Source organism: Phaseolus vulgaris, chromosome 3 (genome assembly GCF_000499845.2).
Source record: "Phaseolus vulgaris cultivar G19833 chromosome 3, P. vulgaris v2.0, whole genome shotgun sequence".
Classification (NCBI taxonomy): Eukaryota; Viridiplantae; Streptophyta; class Magnoliopsida; order Fabales; family Fabaceae; genus Phaseolus; species Phaseolus vulgaris.
Window position 1 is genome coordinate 29,011,659 of NC_023757.2, and position 22,595 is coordinate 29,034,253.

At 30.5% G+C, this 22,595-nt stretch overlaps 2 protein-coding genes and 1 pseudogene across 2 annotated transcripts; 1 reads left to right on the forward strand and 2 right to left on the reverse strand.

The window, feature by feature from the left end:
• Nucleotides 1-330: 330 nt before the first annotated feature.
• On the reverse strand, nt 331-571 carry LOC137805854 (small ribosomal subunit protein eS30z/eS30y/eS30x-like; annotated as a pseudogene).
• Nucleotides 572-14,940: 14,369 nt separating this feature from the next.
• On the forward strand, nt 14,941-19,565 carry LOC137807009 (UPF0481 protein At3g47200-like). The gene is made up of 2 exons (XM_068607423.1): nt 14,941-15,003; nt 16,941-19,565. The coding sequence occupies exon 2, from the start codon at nt 16,983-16,985 to the stop codon at nt 18,225-18,227; it is 1,245 nt and encodes a 414-aa protein (XP_068463524.1). The 5' UTR covers nt 14,941-15,003; nt 16,941-16,982; the 3' UTR covers nt 18,228-19,565.
• LOC137807010 (ubiquitin-conjugating enzyme E2 32-like) lies at nt 19,354-21,463 on the reverse strand. Its single transcript, XM_068607424.1, has 5 exons — nt 21,240-21,463; nt 20,660-20,791; nt 20,450-20,534; nt 20,109-20,272; nt 19,354-19,958 (listed from the first exon to the last, which is right to left on the reverse strand). Exons 1-5 carry the CDS (start codon nt 21,345-21,347, stop codon nt 19,518-19,520), a joined length of 930 nt encoding a protein of 309 aa, XP_068463525.1. The 5' UTR covers nt 21,348-21,463; the 3' UTR covers nt 19,354-19,517.
• Between the last annotated feature and the right edge of the window lie 1,132 nt (nt 21,464-22,595).

Here is a 22,595-nt window from a genome sequence, read left to right on the forward strand (position 1 = left end):
ATGCACGCAAAGCTTTTTATACAACCCATGCAAGGTCCGTGAAGATTTTCTTGACCAAGAGCTTGATCCATGGTGATTTACACGGCACTGGGTGAATATCACAACTGTCATATGTGCCATATTTATATATAAAAAAAAGGTTGGATATTTTTTGTGAATTGTTGCATGTGAAGTTTGTTTATAAGCATTCTTCTCAACAAAATTCTTCCTTCTCAAGCCCAGGTTCTTGTGCCTTCATCCTACTTTTTTTTAACTATCAACTTTTCGTCATCGATCAAATAAAAATAAAACAAGTGATACATTTTGCAAACTACGAAAACCCGTCATCCACACGCCCCTCACTTCTCCGACGAGTTTGGTCCATGCTTCTTACCGAATCCCACCACAGTCAGCTGTTGTATTGCATTCGCTTGTGAGCGCGTCCTCGTGGCTTATTCTTCTTGTCTTGCCTGGCCACCTTAGGAGTTTGTCCTCTCACTTTATCCATACGCGCAAGAGATCCGTGAACCTTACCCATTTTGATGAATTGATGCTTCTCTCTCTGATACGTTCAGCTGCAACGGCTACCGGTAAAATCCCCCTCCATCCTAGTTCATATATATATATATATATATATATATATATATATACTTTGTGTTTTATGTTGTTTTTGGCACTGGAGTTGTTTTGTTTCATTTTTTTTTGTTCTATTAAATTCATAAAAAAAATGCATATTATGCTTGTGCATTGGTGGTTTTAATATGCATTGGTGTTTTCTTTCTAAGTTGTGTGTTTTACTATTGTAGTGTTATTAATAACAGGTGGGGTTTAGGGACTCTTGTTGGGTGCAAAGAATCAAATTATAACCTCTCATAATATTAAAGGCTTTCTAATCTTCTTATTTCAGGTCCTTAATTTTTTTAGCTTTCAAATTTGTTGGATTTGTTTAAGCATGTACAAATAAAAGTTAAATTTGTGTTGTTTAACATGTATGGATGTAAAATGATCATATGTTTAATTTAATTGTAATATTAAGAATCTGTTTATGTTATATTCAATTTTTTTGTTAGTTATTATAAGTCTTTAATATTATATTATTTTTATGTTAGTTAATATATCTCTTTATGTTATATTCAGTTTTGTGTTAGTCAATAGGTCTGATTGTGTATTTAAATCATTTAAATCACTTGTGGTATGATTTTTTTTAATAAATATATTGTTTATTTGAATTGATTTTTTCAATTTTTTTGCAATTTTAAAATCTAAATTTCTAGAAAATCAACAATTTTTGTTCCATCCGTATTTTTCCCTTTTCTAAGATTTTAATTAATTAAATTATTTCTTAATGGTGTCTTAAATGACTTTGTTAGGTTTAAAGTTGAGCTGGATCAAAATAAAAGATAAAATGAGACTTTTGTAGTGTAAGTTATTTATTTTAAATAAATTATATGTACTTAAAAAAGTTACCTCCTTAAAAAATTAGTTGTGGTCTAAAACAAATTCTCCACTATTCGATCCATTATAAAACTAATTAATTTATATAAAATTTTATTACACATTAACAAAAGACTATAGGTTTAATTATTTCTTATTTCAATTAATATTCAGTTGATATAATTTATATGAGAATATGATTCTAAATCTTACACTTTTATATAACAATAAAAATAATCAAATAATGGAAAATGTTTAAAAAAATTATAATTTAAAAATAGAGAGATATTTTTGCCTTTAAGAATGTGTTTATAAGAACTGTCATTCTTTTAAAGGGAAGATAATTTTTTCAAGAAATTAGTTACCTCTTCGAAAAGGTGATACTCTTAATTAACAAAAACAAAGGAAAAAAAGTCTCTACCCACTTGAAATATTTATGTAAATCATGTTTATATGAATTTAATATACTAAATAAATCAACAATAAATGTATTTTAATATATAAAAATTAAACAATTATATATTTTATTTATTTGTGTAAAAATTCTACACAAGATATTTTTCAATAATTTTAATTAAATTTTAATTTAAATAATGTACTGTATACTATTTTTGTTTATGATCTATTTTGAAAAAATAATTAAAACAATTTTAAGGTATTTATTACAAGAAAAATAATTAATTACATTATATATATATTTTTTTGGGTTGTAGAAAATACAATTTTGTTGTAATTAGTAAAAAAATTTGTTTCTTTTTAATAAAAAAAATTAAGTTACATTTTTTATATTTATTGTGTAATCTCTTACATAAATAGTATCCCTAACCATAATACTAACATTATCCCTTAACCTACTAGTAGAAGCCTAACCCTAACTCTAAAATTGTGACTAGTATGGTAACTCACTAATGACTAATGTGTAAGATTTGTAATCTTACATACAACCATTTGAATAATTTTTTCTTACATGGTTGTGTATTATGGATGTCAACATTATTGGGATGGATAACAACAACAATTCGCTGTCACATTTTGAGGACGACGAGAATGAAAATTTTGATGAAACAATTGGAATTTATAACGATAGTGCGAGTGCGAACATGAAATTAATTTCACAACTACAAGAACAAATACAAAAGAACATAAAAGATGCATCAGTTTATGATCCTTTGCATCGTTGCTTTTGGATTACATTTGTTGCGTATCTTAAGTGATAAAACATACTCTATTACTGAGTTTGAACCACGAAAAGAGCGACGTAGACAAGAGCTGATGGAGTACTTGGTGCACACTGAACGTTCTCGTGACATTATTCGCATGGGACCACAAGCATTCATTCAATTATGTCAACGAATTAGGCAAACCGGACTTGTTAATGATGCATATCAATCAACCGTGGAAGAACAACTTGCTAAATTTCTCCACGTTATTGGAAATAATGTCAAGAATCAGAGGGTTTCATTCTTTTTTCATCGGTCCGGAGAAACAGTTTCCCGACACTTTTATAACATATTGAATGCGATTTTGGTGTTGGAGAGAGAATTCTGAAATCAACCGGATGGCAGTGTTGTGCAAGCCAGATCTTACTCAACAACCGATTCTATCCGTATTTTAAGGTTCATTTATGATAAATTTTATTTATATTTATTGTAATTTTTTTCTTAATTGTTTTCTTAAATATCAATTTTTTTTTCATTAGGATTGTTTAGGTGCCATAGATGACACTCATGTAAGCGTGAAGGTCCCACATGGTGATGCACCATGTTTTCGAGAAAGAAAAAATTGGCCAACTCAAAACATTTTCACAGCGTGTGATTTTGACATGAAATTCACATTCGTTCTGGTCGGGTGGGAAGGAACAGCCTCAGATTCAAGAATACTAAAGGATGCATTGATACGAGAGGATCCTCTTATTGTTCCGGAAGGTCAGTTGAAGGTATTTGGGTATGCATAACAATTTTTATTGAAGACGTTTCAAGACTAATTATGGTTTGCACAATATTTGTAGGGAAATACTATCTTGGCGATGCAGATTTTATGTTAAAAGGATAAATATTAACACCTTATCGGGGGGTTAGATACCATTTGAAAAAGTACTCTCGAAGAGGTCCACAAAATGCTTGAGAGTTTAATCATCGTCATTCGTCGTTGCGAAATATAATTGAAAGAACTTTCGGTGTTTTGAAAAAGCGTTTCCCAATTATAGCTAGTGGGACCGAGCCACATTACTCTTTGGACATTATGACAAATATAGTTTGTGCTTGTTGTATTATCCATAATTGTCTTCGCGTGGTGGATAATGATGATTCTTTCATTGAAGAAGTTGATCGTGAATTGCTAGAACAAGATTTACAAGTTTCAGCTGCTCAACCTCGTGAGGATGATTATAGGATAGGTTCACAAATTAGAGACTATAGCAAATGAAATGTGACAACATTATGTAAAAAATTAATTTTATGCAATAAATTGTATTTTGAATTTTTCTTACTCTATTTGGCCCTAACTTTGATTACAATTTTTAAATGGATCGCGGTAAAAATGTTGTTGTAGTTTCATCAGGCAATTTGAGAGAGTTTACTAAGTGGACTGCGAATATGGACTTAGCACTTTTAAATGCAATGGTGGAAGAGGCATGACGAGGTTCAAGACTTGATGGTAGTTGGACCACACAAGGCTATAAAAACATTTTTATGGCATTACACGAGGTTGTAATGCATACCATAACAAAAGATCATGTCCAAAATCGTCAAAAAAGTTTGAAGGACACTGGAGGGAGATGCACGATTTATTTTCTAGTCTTACTGGTTTTGCATGGAACCAGAGTAGTAAAAAATTTGAGGCAGATGACGAAGTATGGGATAGCTTGATCCAGGTACCATAATTAATAATGTTGACAACATTTCTTTAAACCCTAAACAAAGGACTATTACTAATATTTTTATTGACATTTTATTGGTTACAGGCAAAGCCTTTTGCCGATAAATGGTGTGTCAATTCCATCCGCAATTATGACCTTATGGAGGAGCCATGGTCGAATGACAGAGCCACCGGAAATGGGGGGAGGACACTTCGACAGGCAACCAGACATGGCCCAATGGAAAATATACGTGTCAATCTAAGTGATAATAACATGGATTACATACCAAAACCGCTAGAGTTTGATGCTCCCGATGCTCCTGATGAGGATCTTCCCCGCTCACCTGGACCACATGTCGAATCAACTAATAGTCCAAGCAATACTCAATCTACACCCTTTCAGGCAACGAGTGAGACCTCCTCTTCAAAGGGATCAAAGAGAAAAGCACCCATGGTGGATGTCATTGAAAATCAATTTTCCATGTTAAACAATAACCTTGCGGTTTTTGGGTCCTACATGAAGCATGGTAATGAAGTGGCCACTGATTTGGTTGAGATTGCTCATATACAAGCGACATCAACACAAGATGTAGCTACAGACATCAGACGACACACCGACTATTATCATATGTAAACACTCCATTCCATAATTGTTTTAACTCATCAATCAAATGGTTGCAAATAGACATCAATTTTACCTGTTGGATTGATTAATGTCAAAAACATAAAAGGAGTAGTCATGCATAATTCTGGAGGAAGATTGTAAGGAGTGATAATTACCGGCCAACAAGAATAAGGTGGAGTCGAATTATTAAAAGGTGAAAAACCATCAGAACATAAAGCTAACCTTACATTTCTTGGTTCATCTGCAAATTCAGGATACATTTTTATCAAAATGTTTCCAAGCTTCACCATCTGATGGATGACACAACACCCCAGGTTTTCGTCTATTTTCATGATGCCACCTCATATATGGAGCAAAACTCATGGAGGCATATAAGCTTTCAAGCCTAGGAATGAGAGGTAAATAATGCATTCTTTTAATAAGAACCTCTTTGTATTTATCTCTACCAACACCTCATATCTAAAAACGTGGTGTGTGACAAAATCTGCATTCTTTTAACTTCATTTCTTCATCAGTGTAAAATAACATACAACCATCAACACAATAATCAATTTTTTTTTTGCAGTTAAACCAAGTTTTGAGACTAATTTTTTGGTCCTATAGAAATATTTAGGAATAAGATTAGCAATAGGATGTGTCTCTTTCATAAGGGCTAATGTTTGATCACAAGATCTTGGAGACATGTTCCCCTCTTAATTAATTGTAAAAAATCTATCAACAAAAGATAATTCAGTGTGATTATTACATTCGGGCCATAATGGTTTTTGGGTTGCATCTAATAGTTCATAAAAATTTTGGGCTTCTATGTTTGGAGTCTCATTCAACTTGGAAAGTCATTATGATCTATTTCATACTCTAGACCAACAACATCATAAACCATGCTCTCAAATATACTGAGGTGTCCTTCTTGTGTACTGAAAATCTCAAGACTAGTATCTACGCATATGTTTGGGTAACTTTCTCCATGACATGTCCAATACCAATATTCAAGAATGAATCTTTTCTTATAAAGATGAACTTTAACTTCTTCAAAATGGAAGAACTTTAGATTTTTGCACTTAGAACAAGGACACCTTATTTTTCCATTTGGCAAATTTCGTTTCTCTACATGCATAGGACACAAATTCATCTACTTCTTTTAAAAATGCATCTTTATATCCCCTTCTATTAGACATTAATCTATTATACATCCAACTTCAATTTTGACAAATATCCATAATCTGTCGTATAACACAATGCATCATTCAACTATAAAAGAAAGTCTTATAATTTGTCATTGCTTAATTTATTTGAGAACAATAAAATATCCTCTAAACTATGAACATAAAAAAAATCACAAAGGAAAATACAATGACTAAAATAAAAATTTTCTAACCTTTTTTTTTCGCTTGAAGGAGATTCCAACCAGTACATGCTTGAGAATTGAAAACGTAGTCTGCAAAGAACGAGAGAAACTTGCAGCCCCACAGTTGCTAGCCTTGGACTAAAAGAATTCAACATATTTACTTACCTACCATACACATATTAATACACATATTAGCTACATGGACATTCAACAAAACAGTTTCATATATAAAGTCTATGAATAAAGACAAACATGTAACACAACTGAAAGCAAAATTGTGATAAGGCAGATGAGTTTCAGTTTGACTCTAGTTTTTAAAACAAGATTTTGCAATAGTTAAAAACACCCAAGTTTTTCTGACAGTTAAAAACATTCAAGCTCATATGTAGCTATGAGAATAAATCCTCAACCTCAACAAATGAAAGCTTTGGAATCTTGTTCTTGACCCTTTTCAGCATATAACCAACACTTCCATAAACGTAGAATATTAATGTGTAGTTAATATTTTATTAATGGTAGTAGGAAAAAATATTTAATATAAAAACAATTTTTGCATATTTGTTGGACTAAAGTGTTAGAATGTATGACTTTAAACTAGAGGGGGTGAATGGTTTAAAGAGGGTTTTCGCAAACTTTTTAGTCTAGAATGAAATTCCTTTAAGAAAACTTGATTCATAATTCAGCTTGCCAAAAACACAAAGCAATTTAACACAGCACCAGAAAAATAATCGGTTGTTTCGCAGAAACAATCGGTTGTTTATACCAGTTCACAAATATAAACTGAAATTAAAGAGTTCAAGGGATAGAGAGATTGCACACACAGGTTTATACTGGTTCACTCTTAAACCAAGAGCTACATCTAGTCTTCCCAGAAACCACTGGGGAATCCGCACAACAATCAACCCTAGATTACTTACAACACCACCAAAGAAGTGACCTTGATCCCCTCTAGACACACACTTCCTTTGGCTCAGCACAAACACTATCAAGAATGCTGATCTTGACAACCTCAAGAGCACACAACACTTCTCAGCTTCACACACAGAGTTTTCTCAAAGTACAAAAGGATTACACTTGTTACAGAAAGATCTGAAATCAATACAAGATGAAAATCCTATTCCACACTCTCTTGATCAAAGCAATCTCAAAGCAAACTTCAACTCTTCAAAAGCAAAATCAGTGAAAAACTCAAATCTGTTTTTCTTTAATTAAACTCAGTTCTTTTTCTTGTTTGTTACATAATCTGAACAAACTATTTATTGCTTTCAAAGAATGGTCAAAGCATTTAAAACTGGAGCGTATTCAGTTATAAAATCATTTAAAGCTCAGTCAAAGCACAAAACAGTTTTCTGTTATGGTCCCAAAACAAACAATCGGTTGAATGCTCGAATCAATCGGTTGTTTTGGTTTGACAGCAAGTCAACCATCAAAAACAGTTTTCAACCTTTCTAAAAACACCTTTGTATAAAATAATCGGTTGTTTCGACAAAACAACAGGTTGTTTTTCACTTAGTTTGAAAAACACTTTCAATTAAAAGGTTTAAGAATGTTTAAGCTTTGGATTCAATCAAGAGTGGATTTACACAGATAATCTACCCCAGATCCTATTCTAAAACACCTCAACAACAGCAAGCACAACCAGCCTTCCGTCAAACTTCAAAGGGTTTGGATTCTTCAAAGCTTGAACACACTTGATTCAACATAAAGTAATTCTTAAATTACCTACATTAAAAGACTTGTAAGTTCTCGTTAATACTCATCCTAAATTTTGTTATTTCCTTAACTAAGTGAAATAGTAATTAATATTGGTAATATTATTAATTAAATTATTTCAAACAAAGCTAAATAATTTCCTTCATTGTAAAATTTTATAGTTACATTTTTAATCATTAGAAATGCAATTGGGTATAGATGGATCTACAAACTTGTGTGATTCATCTATAATTTAACTTTGTGAATTTAATTTTCAATTGAGATTGGATCTCTTTTTACTATTTCAATTACAATAATTACAATGGATGGAATGTCATATTGATGATGTTTCAAATATATTAATTCAATTATACTAAATCTAAATTTATTATTTATAATTAAATACTAATAATATATTTTCTACTATCAAAGAAACTCTTCATTATTATATGAAATCTATTATAAATCACAATTTAAGTAGACATTTGTAAGGAGTAAATTCATTTTTCCTCTTCTCCTTGAGTCAAATTTTGAACTTGTTAGGTTTATCTCTGTTTAGGCTTTGCATGTGACCATTTTAGTTTTAGGGTTAATCTCTATTAGCTTAGGGTCATAGTGATATAGTTAGATTCTTTTATCAGGATTCTATGGAGCTCTCTCAAGTTCAGGTAAGGGAAACTAGTTTAAATTTTTAATAGAACCCTAGACTAGAAAATCTGGATGTGGGGTGACGTGGTCACCAGTTCCAAATTTTGCTTGCAGGAGCGATTGTTTATGAGTAATGCAAAATATTATTTAAAATAAAATGTGAATATGTTGACTTTGATAGGGATGATTTATGGTAGATGCTTTTGTCTGAATATGAAAAATTGGTTGATTTGTATAATTGATATAATGTAAGTTACTTTTGAACTGAAATGAGTTATTGAAATTGTTTTTGTTTGATTATGAATGATGAAATTGGGCATAGTTATGCAGATTTCTCTGCATATCTCACTCAAGCGAGAATAAAATGGAAAGATAAGGTGCCCTCGAGTCCGTTTTCACCCAAGTGAGAAGAAATTTTGCTCAGGCGAGATCTAGGATGGAATTCTAGGTGCTCTCGGGTTCAATCTCGCTTAAGCAAGAGAATTGCCGCTTTAGCGAGACCCATTCCCACTCAAGCGAGATGATTTTCACTCAGGCTAGATTTTGTAAAAAAAAAAACAAAAAAAAAACCTTAAAACTAAAATTTTAATTTTTGCTTTTAAAAGGTTGGTTTATTTCTATTTTATAGTTTTACATATAAATTATGTAAAATTTTGTTTCATGTATATTTAATTCAAAATTTCTTTAATTAGATATGTATGTGATTATTGGATGAATTTTTGTGTGGTTTGAAATTGTAAGATTTTGGTATGATTTAATTGTTTGATTTTGGATATTTGAGATGTGGAATATGAATCTTAATCAAGACATAATATTTTCAGAAAAGAAAATACTGTGTTAAGATTGTTTAGGATGTGCATTAACTACGAATTCGTCTAGAAGGAGATATCCCGACTCTCCTAAGATAGTGGAATCATATAGATGAAGTTATTTAGGTGGTGAGAGTCGAAGGAGGTTCATATGAATGGGTAAAGTTGTTTGAAAGATAATTAAGTTGACCTGTTATATGAGTTAACCTTGTCATACTAGGAGAGAGATGATATCGAGATTATTTATGCGCATAGTTGTGTGAATTTCACAGTGAAATAGTATGACAAGTGCAGATATCTGAGTCTAAGTTAATACACGAGTCTTTAGGAAGTAGAGTCTAGTGTTTATGTGTTGTGAGTCAATAAAAGTCTGACATGAGAAAAATGAATTATGAATTATGATTTATGATAGAAGCTTGATGGTTATGTGAAAATGCATGAGAATTAATGGCTTTATGTGGATATTAAAGTTATATTCATGTTAGAAGTTTTAAAAATAGCTAGCTTACCATTTGCTTTGTTTTGTGGTTGTTTTCTTTAATATGTGATGATTGTGTATTTACACGAGAGCAGATGATGTTACAAGTGAAAAAACTCCTCGGTGAGAAGCTGGATGATGAAAATGTTTATTTTCTTTTGAATATTTGTTTTAATTTTATGTAAATATTTAAAGTCCTATGAAGAGGGATATGTTTTGAAACACTATATAAAAGAGTTGTGAACATATTTGTATTATGTTTATATATTTATTTTGATATTTTATACAAATTATAATTATTAGTTATAGGAAAAATATAAGAATGTTAGAATATTTTTTTTTTCTTTTTCTTTTTGTAATTTTATAAATCATTATAATTCATAATTTTTATCCTCGACTATAGTATTAAGTCAATTACCGCATCCAATATCGACATATAAAAATTAAAAAAGAATTATATTTAAATCATTATTATTATTTTTTTAAAATGATATGGAATTATTACACGTAGCAAAAACAGGAATTTAAAGATGAATTTTAAAAAATAAAATAGAATTTGAATTAGGATATTGACATTTGAGAATGGCAAAGCAAATATAGAAACCAGAATTATCAGATGAAGAGAAAAGGCGATTAAAGACACCAATAACCTGCAAGCGTAGAAAATGGGCATGATGATGATTCTCCATCATTTCAAAAAATACATGGTGTCATATAAAAATCATATTTTGCTGACAATTAAAAAATGTCAAATTTTAGGTTCATTGATTTTATACACAGTGAAATAAAAACATCATATAAATTCATAGAAACAACTTGCTACATAATATCGAATATTGCACTACTAATGCCAAATAAAAAAAAAATTTAAAATATCAGTAGGACATAACATCCGGGCTAACCTCACAAGAAGAACATGTTGTTTTATTATAGCAAGGAACTCTTTGACTCCTCCACTATAAAAATAGAGTGGAGGATAAGCAAGTCCTACAAAATTTTATCCATACAATATTGAATTGTAAAATACATTATATAATAAGGTAGAGATTAGTCAAATATCTAGAGCGACCGTAGATATATATTAAAAAAAAAACATCTTATTTATCAAATCAGTGTTATTCAAAATGTTTCAAAATACTACAACTGGTTATATATAACAGAGATCACGTTACAAATGAGCCATAACAACTTTTCAAAGTGAAGCCAAGCAACACTTCGCCAACAATTAAGTTCAACAACATATAAATAAAAAGACAAGACAAAACAATTTAATCAATACAAATGGAGCAATAAATCAAGATTAGAAATCGCAGCTTTATTCAAACACTTGGAAAAGGTTCAAAGTTATTATAAGTTAGTTAATAGTAATTGGTGTTACACGCATTGGTGCACCAAAATTGGCAAAAAACAACTCATGATAGCAATCAAATGCAAAAAAATACACCAACTACTTAAAAAAGCAGTATCGGAGTGCACTGAAATTAGAAAAATAATAAAAATAGAAAAACGTAATTGCATTTTTCTAACATGTATTATTAAAAACATACTCAATCTTGGAAAGTGGCATGTATCAGCTAACTCTGAAAACACTACAACATGATAGTAGGAGGATGGATGATTGCTATTTTAAAGGTTATAATACAAACAAAATAACTTATACTTTATATATAAATACTAAAAATTGCATGATAAACAATAAGTCATAATAAGTCTAAAGAAAGAAGGATAAGAAGTACTCTTATAATGTCTGAAGGAGTCAAGGTCAAAATAGATGTAACATTCACAAATACTTTTGTCATAGATTTGCAACACCTAAAGAAACTACTTCCTATATAAAAACAAAGAGCACAATGAAGTCAGACAACAAGCTCAAAGTCTAAAGTACGAAACAATCAATTCCCAAAGACATCACAAAATAGAAGAACGAAATTCAACTGAAGATCCCTAATATCGTTCTCGTAGATTCTTAGAGATTGTAAATGAGGAAATACAACATGAGAGCATAATCTAGGGTTTTAAGATGGGGAAGATACACAGTGAGTAAAGTTGTGCGGAGCTTCGATGAGCAAGCACAAAAATAAAGGGAAAAAGGCGAGAATGGAGCACGAATCGAAACTTAAGATGATAAGCTTGAAGAGGTTGGCCTCCTTGGAGGCAGATAATCGCCCATTTTTGTAGAGTTTTCGAGAGTGAGATGAGTGAAAAAAAGTTAAAGAGAGAAGGAAGAGATAAACATACAAATTCAATCCCCATGCAGACTATTTGTTCAAAGTTAAAAAAATTAAATATGTTTTTGAGAAGTATGTTACGAGACAATTTGTGCATATCTATTTAAATTAATTCATAAAAAAATTAATCTAAATAATATTTTGAATTTTTTATTAATTTAATTTTATGTTTAAATAAAACTAAAAGGTTAAAATACTATTTTAAATTTAATTTTTAAATTGATATTAATTATTTTAATATTATACTAAAATTAATAAATTAGTAAATTTATTGATATTAATTTAAAATATTTAATAAATTAATAATTAATACTTAATTTATAAATTTTAATTACTCCAAAATTAGTTTCTAAATTCAAATAATAGTGAGTAAAAGTTTAACTATCTAATTATATGATTATTAGAAACTAAAAAATTAGTTTCTAATTTTATTATTTTTATAGACCAAAAATTAGTCTCTAAAATAGATTAAAAGTGACTTAAAAAAATGGTTTCCAATTACATCTTAACAAGAGACTAAAAACATTGTCCCTAAAAAAACTTTTATTTTTATTTTTATTATTAGCTACTAAAAATATACTATCTAATTATATTATAATTTTTTATTAATAATAGATTTTTTTTAGATAGCAATAATTTTTTGTTTATAAAATAGTATCTAAATTAGTTACTATAAAAACTATTTTTTTTTGTTTCTAAATTAATTATTATTAAATTATTTTCTTGTAGTGATATATATATAATTTTTTGGAAAACTAAGTTCTAATAGTGTCCGATATATACTATATGCAAGTAACATGATGGCCTTTTTATCCATTCTTATGTTGTTTCTTAACTTTTGATGGATGATGGAAGGAAAGTGAGTTGTGAAAGCTTGGTTGAACTCAAGAGGAGTTATGAAATTAAAGTGGAAGAAGGTGGAAATTGCTAGTGAAAGGTTAGGTCAATTCACTAGGAAATGTTCTAGAGAAGGCTAAGAAAAAAACAACCCTAGAGAGAGCTTAAACAAGTGTTTTGGCTACAATTTTGCAGCATAACACGTATATATTTCCAAGCTAATGTACATATAATCTGCCCAGTTATTTATAGTGTAATAGGCTTAACATTTTGGAATCGAAATTTGAAATTAAAAAATAAACTCTCCAATGAGAAGGTGTCATGTGGACTCATGTTTTCCATGTGCAGCTCATCTTCCATGTTAAGTGCTCTCCCCTTCTAGACTGCCATGTGGACATCCATGTGCTCCTTTCCATACCCTAGATGGTATAGGGTTTGGAGTCAAACAAGCCTAAATGTAATCCTAACTAAACACTTCTAAACCTAGCTAGACCTATGCTACTTGGTCCAATATTTAGGCCCAAATTATTTACAAGAAAAGAAATAATATGTTAATTATTTACAAATATATCAAAGCCTATATATATATATATATATATATATATATATATATATATATATAAAGAGTTTCTCTATCTCAGTTTCTGTTGAGTTTCACTCTTCGTGAACTCTTTAGTCATTGGTCTAGTGATGGTTGGGTGACTTGGAGATCTTCCTTCATTCTAGAGTTGTCTTCTTGGGTGAGACTGTAAAAGATAAACAAAAAGTCACATTAGACCCATACATGATACCTATATATGATATTATAAGCTTAGACAAACTCTAAACATTTATCCTCCTTTATTTTGTGTATTTTTTTGTGGCTAGAGGATTTCTATCATACTATGTTATATGATATTATATTTTGAATAGTATAACTAGATTAAATGGGACAAAAAAAATATAATATTAAAAATATTATTAGAGTATTCATTTTCATATTAGTTTTAGTTCAACCAAAACAATATAGTTTAGTATTGCATGCATATGTTTCAAGCAAAATTATGAAATAAAAGTTAAATGTTGTTTCAAGCATAACTATGACTAAATAATTTAGTAAAGCAAAATAATTTAGCTAAGAAAACTATACTTTGGTTCGTAAGTTGTAAAAATAGTGATAGATTAGTTTTCTGCATTAATAAATATTTCACTTTACTTCATTATTTAAAATAAATATTCCAATCTAATTTAAAAGAAATATTTTTTTAGCTCAGGTTAATTTAGTTTTTTCTTGTTTGATAAAATTCTTAAAAACTATGAATGATTTCTTAAAAAATTTCCTATGAATATAAATATGAATATAAATTTGCAGATAATATTATTTTAAGAAATGGTAGAAAAATAGATAGATAACGTTTTCTACAATTTTTTTAAGAAAAGAAAAGAAAATACTATATATTTTAATTTATAGTCATGTATTATTGTTTTTTTAAAATAATAATAATTATACGTCCTCTATGTGAAATAAAAATTTCTAAGCTTTTGTCAAAATGTTAAAATAACAATAAAAAACACAAATGCTCACACAGTGATGAACAGAAAAAAAAAAAAAAAAAAGTGAAGGCAACAATATGTTTATTTTCAATAGAAGGAAAGTTGAATTGTCTCTGCTTCTTCTCAACACCTTAGCTAACTTGAGTTGGAACAAAATATAAGGTAAAAAGAAGGCGAAACCGTAATGCTAAGGGTTGATACGCTGACTCTTAGAATTAGTGTGAACAATTCTTAAACTATATGTTAAATAATTAGTAACAGGTTTTTGCTTTACCATTAGGGGTTGTGATTTCTTTTTGTTACGTACAGTTAAGAGAAGTGTAGCAGAGTAGTTTTGTTCTCCCTTTTCTTATTCATTGGTTTTTCTACTTCCTTTCTCTTACCACACTTCTCAAGTTATCTAGGATTCTGATAAGTTTCAATTAATGTATATGTATATATAGTAGCAGCAGCAGCAGAAACCATTATTGCTTAGGGTGCTGTTCAGATATTGTTGCATTCAGCATTCTTGCATCACCTTCAGAGGGAGACAAAGCCAGGTCTAATACTTTTTTTTTTGGCTTTCTTTTTCTAGTTTCCTTAATAAGTTTTTTGCAATAAATTTAGTATCAATTCTCCAGCAATGGGTAGCTGGAATTGAAAAAATATGTAGCTAAGAACAAAAATAAGATTTGGGGCTGGAGACTGGTGATTCAATTTTCAGAGTTTATTTTCTGTTCATATATGGTTGATTGATATAAAAAATGTTACTTTTGATAATGTATATTGAGAGAGACCAGTTTATTTTCTTAGATGTATGCTTGTCTCATTAAAAAACTATTTCTTATTTTACTTTTATGAGTTATATTTTGGAACAATTCAGTGTTAGATGGTCAAGGAATTGACATCATTCATTGTAACCTTGAGGACACATAATCTAATATCATTAATGCAAAATACTGATTATGGGATGAGGTTAGCATGAAGACTTAACTTATAAAATAGCCAAACTATATTTAAACTAGTTGGGTGGAGATAAATTGGATTTTTAAAAATATAATTTAAAAATAAACTAAATTTAAATTCATATTTTTTTTAAAACTAAGTTTAAATTTTTATAAACTAAAATCTAAATAATTAGACTGAATTTTAAATTTAAATTCATATTTTTCAGAAGAAAATAGATTGTATATTAAAAGATGGGTTAGGTATTGATTTTAAAATTGATATTTTTCAAAAGTTAATTTAAATTATTTAAAATTTATATATATATATATATATATATATATATATATTCTTAAGATTATTTTTATAATAAAAATTTCTTAATTTTTTTCATATTTCATAAAACCTATAATTTGATAATTTCAAAATAAAATAGTTTTTTTTTTACATTTGATATATATGCCTTTTAGAATTAGATATAATGTTTGATACAATGAGAGTGCATGCACATAAAAAAATTAAAATATGTATTTAGTATTAAAATTTTAGAAGTATCATTTTTTATATTTTAATAAAAAATATACAATAAACATAAAACTAAGATGTGTGTTTTATAAACATCAAAATATTTTTTTAATGGGGTTGTAAAAGTTTTTTTTCTTTAAAAAAGTATCATAATTTATTAAAAAACAAAAAAGGAAATAAAAATAAAAATAAAAATATTTATTTTATTTATTTCACCTTTAACCATATATATGTAACATTAGAAAAAGTTAATAGAATATTTTAATGATATATATATATATATATATATATATATGGTAAACCAAATTTTATATGTTTTTATTTAGTTCATATCTACTTAAATGTTTATTTTTTTATGTAAATTTAATATAAAAATGTTTCACACTAAATATATATATATATATTTTTTAAATTATCCCATCATATTGAATAAAGTTACAAATCTGTTAATTTTTTTTATGTTATTACCTATTTAATGTCTAATATTCTAAATATTTATTTATCTTTAATTTTGAATTTAAAATTATTTTTATAAAAGTATCATTTTTAAAATCAAAATCAAACCCAAACCCATTTGTGAACTTAGAAAATATAGATTTAACTTCCAATTGAATTATGGAATTGTTCCCCTCCCTAATTTCCCATAGCTCTTATCTTTTGCCTTGTAGTTTTAGCCTTGCAAATTAATTGGCATTATTTCCTTCTTTTTTTCCTTTAAATTTGGATACGATGGCCCTCGTTTGAGTTCGAGATGTGCATGTGCATATTCATTCTCATACTTATTTTCTTAATAAAACTTGTAATATTTTCTCGCTGTCTATTTTGCATGCGTGCATATGTGATTTAATATGATTTTAGTGACATACATGCCATGTTTTTTCTTTCTGTAGAAGAGATATTAGTTTAACAAATTCTATGGTTAAAATAGAGAAAAGAGAAAATGTAACAAATAATATATCTTTAAAATGATGAAGAAAAAGAAAAGTATAATTTTGTAGGAATAACGATCTCTTTTTTACTCCCACAGTGGATTTGATAAAGAGAAAGAACACTTTTCTGCTATCTTTTAATGGAAACAAGCAGTGACAAATCCAGGGAGCAGTTAAGAAAAATGGATCACAGCCCTATTTCAGCTAAGATAGAAGCAGATAAAGATCTTGTATCATCGATCAAAGAGAGGCTTGAAGCGGTTTCATCTTTGAAATCCATCTTCAGAGTCCCCGAGAAACTCCTAGAAGCAAATGAGAATATGTTCATCCCTGGCAATGTTTCTATTGGTCCTCTCCATCATGGCAAGGATGGTCTCAAATACATGGAAGATCGCAAGTGGCATTACATGTTCACACTGCTGAATCGACAACCAAACCGTCTAGAGTCAAGTTTGCACGAATGTGCGAATGCAATGAGCGATCTAGAGAAGCCAGCACGAAATTTCTATGCAGAAGAACTCAAACTCAGAAGCAACCAGTTCATCGAGATGATGCTAGTTGATGGGTGTTTCATCATTGAGCTTCTCTTGAAATATGCTCTAAAGGGTATAAGACGTCGTGGTGACCCCATATTTGTCACGCCAGGGTTGCTCAATAGAGTGAGGTGTGACCTTATATTGTTAGAAAACCAAATACCCTTTCTCATTCTTCAAAGGTTGTTTCAAATTGTACACATTCAAGTACAACATGACCAGACCCTGACCCTCTCTGAGCTTATCTTTCGTTTCTTCAGAAAAATGTTGCCGGGGGATAGGGAATTTGTGAATGAGAAGTTTAGCCAAGAGGGTTACCATTTGCTTGACCTGATTCGCCAGTGTTACCTTCCAAACTATGCAAGAGTAGTGTCCACGAAAAGTATATCTCAAGGTGATCTTGAGTGTGCAACAAAGCTCAAGAAGGATGGGATTAAGTCCAAGAGATCCAACACCAAGTTCTTACTAAACTTGAAATTTGCAAATGGGGTGCTTCATGTTCCTCCCTTCACACTCCATCATTTCATAGAAATGCTATTTTCCAATATGATAGCATTAGAGCAGCACCAAAATGATAGTCAACCTGTCACATCTTATGCCCTTCTAATGCAAGCCATGGTGTGCACTGAAAAAGATGCCAAGCTGTTCCACAAACTAAGGATACTGATCATGGATAATTACCCTGAGAAAGAAGTTTGTGATCTGTTTAAGAGGCTTTGCAGAAAAGTGGAATATGAGGAGGATAAATTCTACTTTGCAGGGCTAATTGAACAAATTTTTGAGTATAAAAGAGCCCCGAAATCATGGAGGAAGATATTGAAATGCAATTGGCTTAAAACTCGTACTACATGAATCTCATGATGCAAATTTGGAGGACGTTGGTTGTTTACTTGCATATATCCATATGTTGCATCATATCTTGGAGCGCTTAATGCTGATAATGTCTTCTGAGGTTTTCAAAGAGATGCCTAAAATTAATAAATATATTCTCCTTAAACAATATTTCTTTTTCTGTTACCGAAAACAACATATACTTGAAATTGATTAGATTTTAAACAAAATATATAAAGAACAAGAGTTAATGTCATTTATAATTGCAAGCAAACACAAAAGTTAATCAGCACGTGCACGTCCCATTTGACTCCGTAACTTGAGTCAAATTTCGTTTGGTTTTGCAATAGATATTTTCAATCTTATATAGTTTTGTTAAACTTGATTTTGATTTCCCTACTTTCAAATTAGCAAATTTAATATTCTTTATTTTTGTTAATAATGTAGTTGGTTTGTTAGTTATCACTAAGCATACAGTGGATGAACTCTCGTTTGGGCATAAATAAATTATTAAAAGTGAAAGTTTGTTTCCTTATTTTCTTTTTCTATGCCTGTGTGTTTATATATCTGATTTTTGTGACTCTTCTTACGAAGTAACTGTCTTCTATTTGGTATATGCTTATCTTGTTGGCTGATTTGCTGCTATAAAAGCTTCTAAAGATTCAGTCATTAATGGAAATTCTTGGTGGATTTTGGGTTGCCTTTTACTATTTCAGGGTTACCTTGGTTGGCTGTCGCTTGTGGAGCCTTATGGAAAATAAGCCGACAAGGAGAATGTGAAGGACGAAATGGTTGTTTCTGCTGGATTAGGAACTGGGAACAAGCCATGAATCAGACACTTTGTAGTGTGAAAGTGGTTATCGATACTTCGGGTAAAGAAAGGATTATCGATAGTGTTTCTTTTGCCTAACCTCCTTGTCTAATTAGACATGGAAGCTGGATTCTTTTCAATTGCTACACAGAAAAGAAGATAAGCCTATTGACTTATAATACTATCGATCTAAAGGAGTCACAAGGAAATACAATAAATCATGAAGATGTTTATCCAACGTTGTTACTGATGAGCACTTTTAGGTCAGTATGTATAAATTAGGATAGTCATAAGCAAACAATAAAGCACCATAACTACCACGTAGTAGACCCTTGCTCACGAACTCAAATCTGTAGTATACTTACATTTATATTACAACAGTTACAAGACATACGTACACATGAAAGATCATAAAAAATCATTCCAGTAGAGAAATTCCCTATAAACTACCATCGGGCCAAGAATCTTGATCTTTAAGCCAACATGAGCAAAGAATTCATCTAAGATTCATCCATGAAAACAGCACCGTGTTCTGTAGATTTAACGAACTTCTTCAGCAAAAGAACCACAATTGCTATAGTAAGTCCAATAGCAGCCAGAGTGAACAATCGGTCGTCGGGTTTTTGAGCCCTTGTCTCTGGTTTCAGATTTTGAACCATTGCATCTGACGTTTGGAGCAACTGGTTAATTGGGACACTAGATGTATTCGCCATTGAAACTTCAACTCCTGCAAGGTTAGGATTAGCATTGACAGGGTATTCTTGTTCTTCAATTATTCTGTCACCTGCTTCCTCTTGAATCCCCTCTCCTGCAGGTAAAGGTTCAGGATTTTGCAAATTCACCAGGGTCTCAGCCTCCTCTGTGTTGGATTGTTCTTCAGAAACTTGTGAGAGGCCACCTTCTGGAACAGGGGATGACTTACTTAGCATATACTCGTGTATCTGGGATAGAAGTGTGTTCAATTAGTACAATATATTACAAAAAGTATGCACCAGGAAAAGACAACATGCAACATTTTACCTAGTACAATCAGCATAAGATATCACAGCAAAAAGATGCACTGGACAAAAAGAATGAACAACATTTTTTACCTCATCAATCAGTCTTTGACGTTCAGGAGTCCCAAATTTTGGAGGTGCTTCACGGGATTTAATGGCTAGGGCCTGCCTGTCCTCTTTCTTGTAGTTTAATGAGCCCAGCGCGCCATTTGGGTTGGTGGGCATGAATGCAATCAGCGCAACTAGAGCAGTCCTCACTGCCATTTACAAGATATGTTTTAGATGATGGGAGAAAGTGAAGCAAGATTATGTTCCCTCCCTCAATTTCCGTTCCTGTTGGAGTTGGATCGGAGCAACAACAAACAAACAAACAAAAAAACAAACTCTAGTTTACATATGCTACGAGTGAAGGAGGGGGAAGAAACAGTACTTACCACTCCATGATGGTTGCCAATGCTCAGGGTGATGATTTGATATGCTCAAGCAAATCTTGGTTTGGGTCTCAAAACGGCCACTAGGCTGAAATGATGACAGTGTGAAATTTAGCTTAATGTCAGCAAATCAAATCAAATCAAACCAAACAAATTCAGATAAACATTTCAACATAAGAATCAACCAAGTCCAGAGGGAAACAAACATCTTACAGTCAGCAACATAAATGAAGGAGGTTTAAAGGGATATTCTGAAGGCAACTGAATCCGCCCATGATAAATACCACCCTCGAATTCAGTGTCCCGAGGTCCCCTGATCGCAAATTGCCATTCAAATATATTTTCCTGAAAGAAAACAACATACTGAAGTTGCTCAGAAAACACTGTCAATGAAATAATCCTTTTGGTAACCTAATTAGTTATACGATGAATTTTGTATATGAAAAAACTTTTTTTTTCTCATAAAAATATTTATGAAACAATCGACCCTTACAAGATTGTTTCTTTTTGTAAAAATGGTCCCTCCCTTTATATCTTCAAAAATCAGCACCATTATCCGATCCCAAAAAAAATGTTCATAATTATCCGATCCAAAAAAAATTGTTCACAATTACAAAAGCAAACTTTGAACAATATTTTTGATTAAATTGCAACTAGTACCAAATGACCTGATCCTGCCGTCAAACAATTTTTGAAATTGAAGAGCAAAAGTAGAAATGAGGCAATGGAAATCCCTAAGAACAATTGAAGAAAAGGGAAAGAAATGAAAAGTTGAAAAAGAGTAAAAGAGAACCTCGAGAGGGAGACTGATGTAGTCAGGAGAAGGGTTTGATTGCATCTCTTTGAACTCTTGGAGAATCCGTTTGACGGCTGGGTTCTTGAGGTTGTGTTTTTCTGCCATGGAGTGCACCCAATTCTTCCGTGGAACCGAAACCACAACAAACCGCACTGCCACAGGAATGATGTATTGTGTTCTATTCTGTTGTGTTGTTTTGTTTCTTCGTAGTGATTATGAATAGAAAATATCAGAGTGGATATTATAGAAGAAAAACTTTGGGTTGACTCCTTTGGGACACGTCATGATCTCTGTGTTTTCCTTGCGTGGCATTTTTTCATTGGATTTGATGGGGCTGACGTGTATATTCTCTCCTGTTGACTTGGGAAACCTCAAGTCATTCTAAATTAATTAAACATAGACTCTCACAAAAATAATAAATAACTTTTTAATCAGTTTGTATAACTTAAAAAACAAATTTATAAATGGTATTACGAATAATTTATATAAACTAATTTTAGTTTATAAAAACCTAATTTTTTTAATGTTTAAACTCATTTCTTTATTGATCATAAAATATGATTAGCAATGATTTTTGTAATACACTTCAATTTTGAAATGATGTTTTTTATTTTTTTTAGATTTGGTTTAGAGGAGGTTGGCTGGGAAGGAGAGGAAAGGACGAGGAAATGAGTCACACTTATATTATTTGGATATAGAAAAAAATGAGTAGATATGAGTTAAAAGACAATAGAAGATATGATTGCAGTAACTGAAATATAAATAAAATAATAATTTTTTTATTTAGTAATTGTCATGAAATTAGGAAGAATTTTAATTAAAATAAAAATAAATATTTAGATATTTATGTTTATAGTTATGTTTGAGATTTATGGATTTTTTATGGGATCGAAAAGTTATGAATGTTTAGAACTACTATGCTATTGGTAAGGTATGAGAAATTAAAATTGTGTAACAAATTCCATTAGGAATTGAAGGTGTTTGCAAAAGCTACATTAATTTTGTTAATAAGGTAATGTGGCTAACAACAAAATTAATAAGCTTTTATAAATTAATAAGTTTTTATAGACTTGTAATCGATTATGCCTCTAAACCTTAATTTGTTATGGGCTTTCGGCACATGCAAATGTTGATTTTTGTCAACATCGTTAGTGACAATGGATGCATGGATATTGTGGAACTAACGTAGGCATAAGAAAGCAACATAGTCAACATAATGTATATGCATATTAGTTACACAAATGTTAATAATCATATTGGCTAGACAATAATGAGTTTCAATGAAGAATATAGGTGCACGAAAGTGTATGAAAGGTTGATTACTCATAAGACAATGTTGCGAAAGGAGTCTTT

Excerpts from the sequence above, each read along its gene's own strand:
- LOC137807009 (XM_068607423.1), top strand. The coding sequence starts at position 16,983 with ATGGAAACAAGCAGTGACAAATCCAGGGAGCAGTTAAGAAAAATGGAT.
- LOC137807010 (XM_068607424.1), bottom strand. The coding sequence starts at position 21,347 with ATGGCAGAAAAACACAACCTCAAGAACCCAGCCGTCAAACGGATTCTC. Across the intron at positions 20,792-21,239 it reads ACATCAGTCTCCCTCTCGAG|GAAAATATATTTGAATGGCA; the intron begins GTTCTCTTTTAC and ends GTTTTCTTTCAG. Across the intron at positions 20,535-20,659 it reads CTTCATTTATGTTGCTGACT|CCTAGTGGCCGTTTTGAGAC; the intron begins GTAAGATGTTTG and ends TCATCATTTCAG.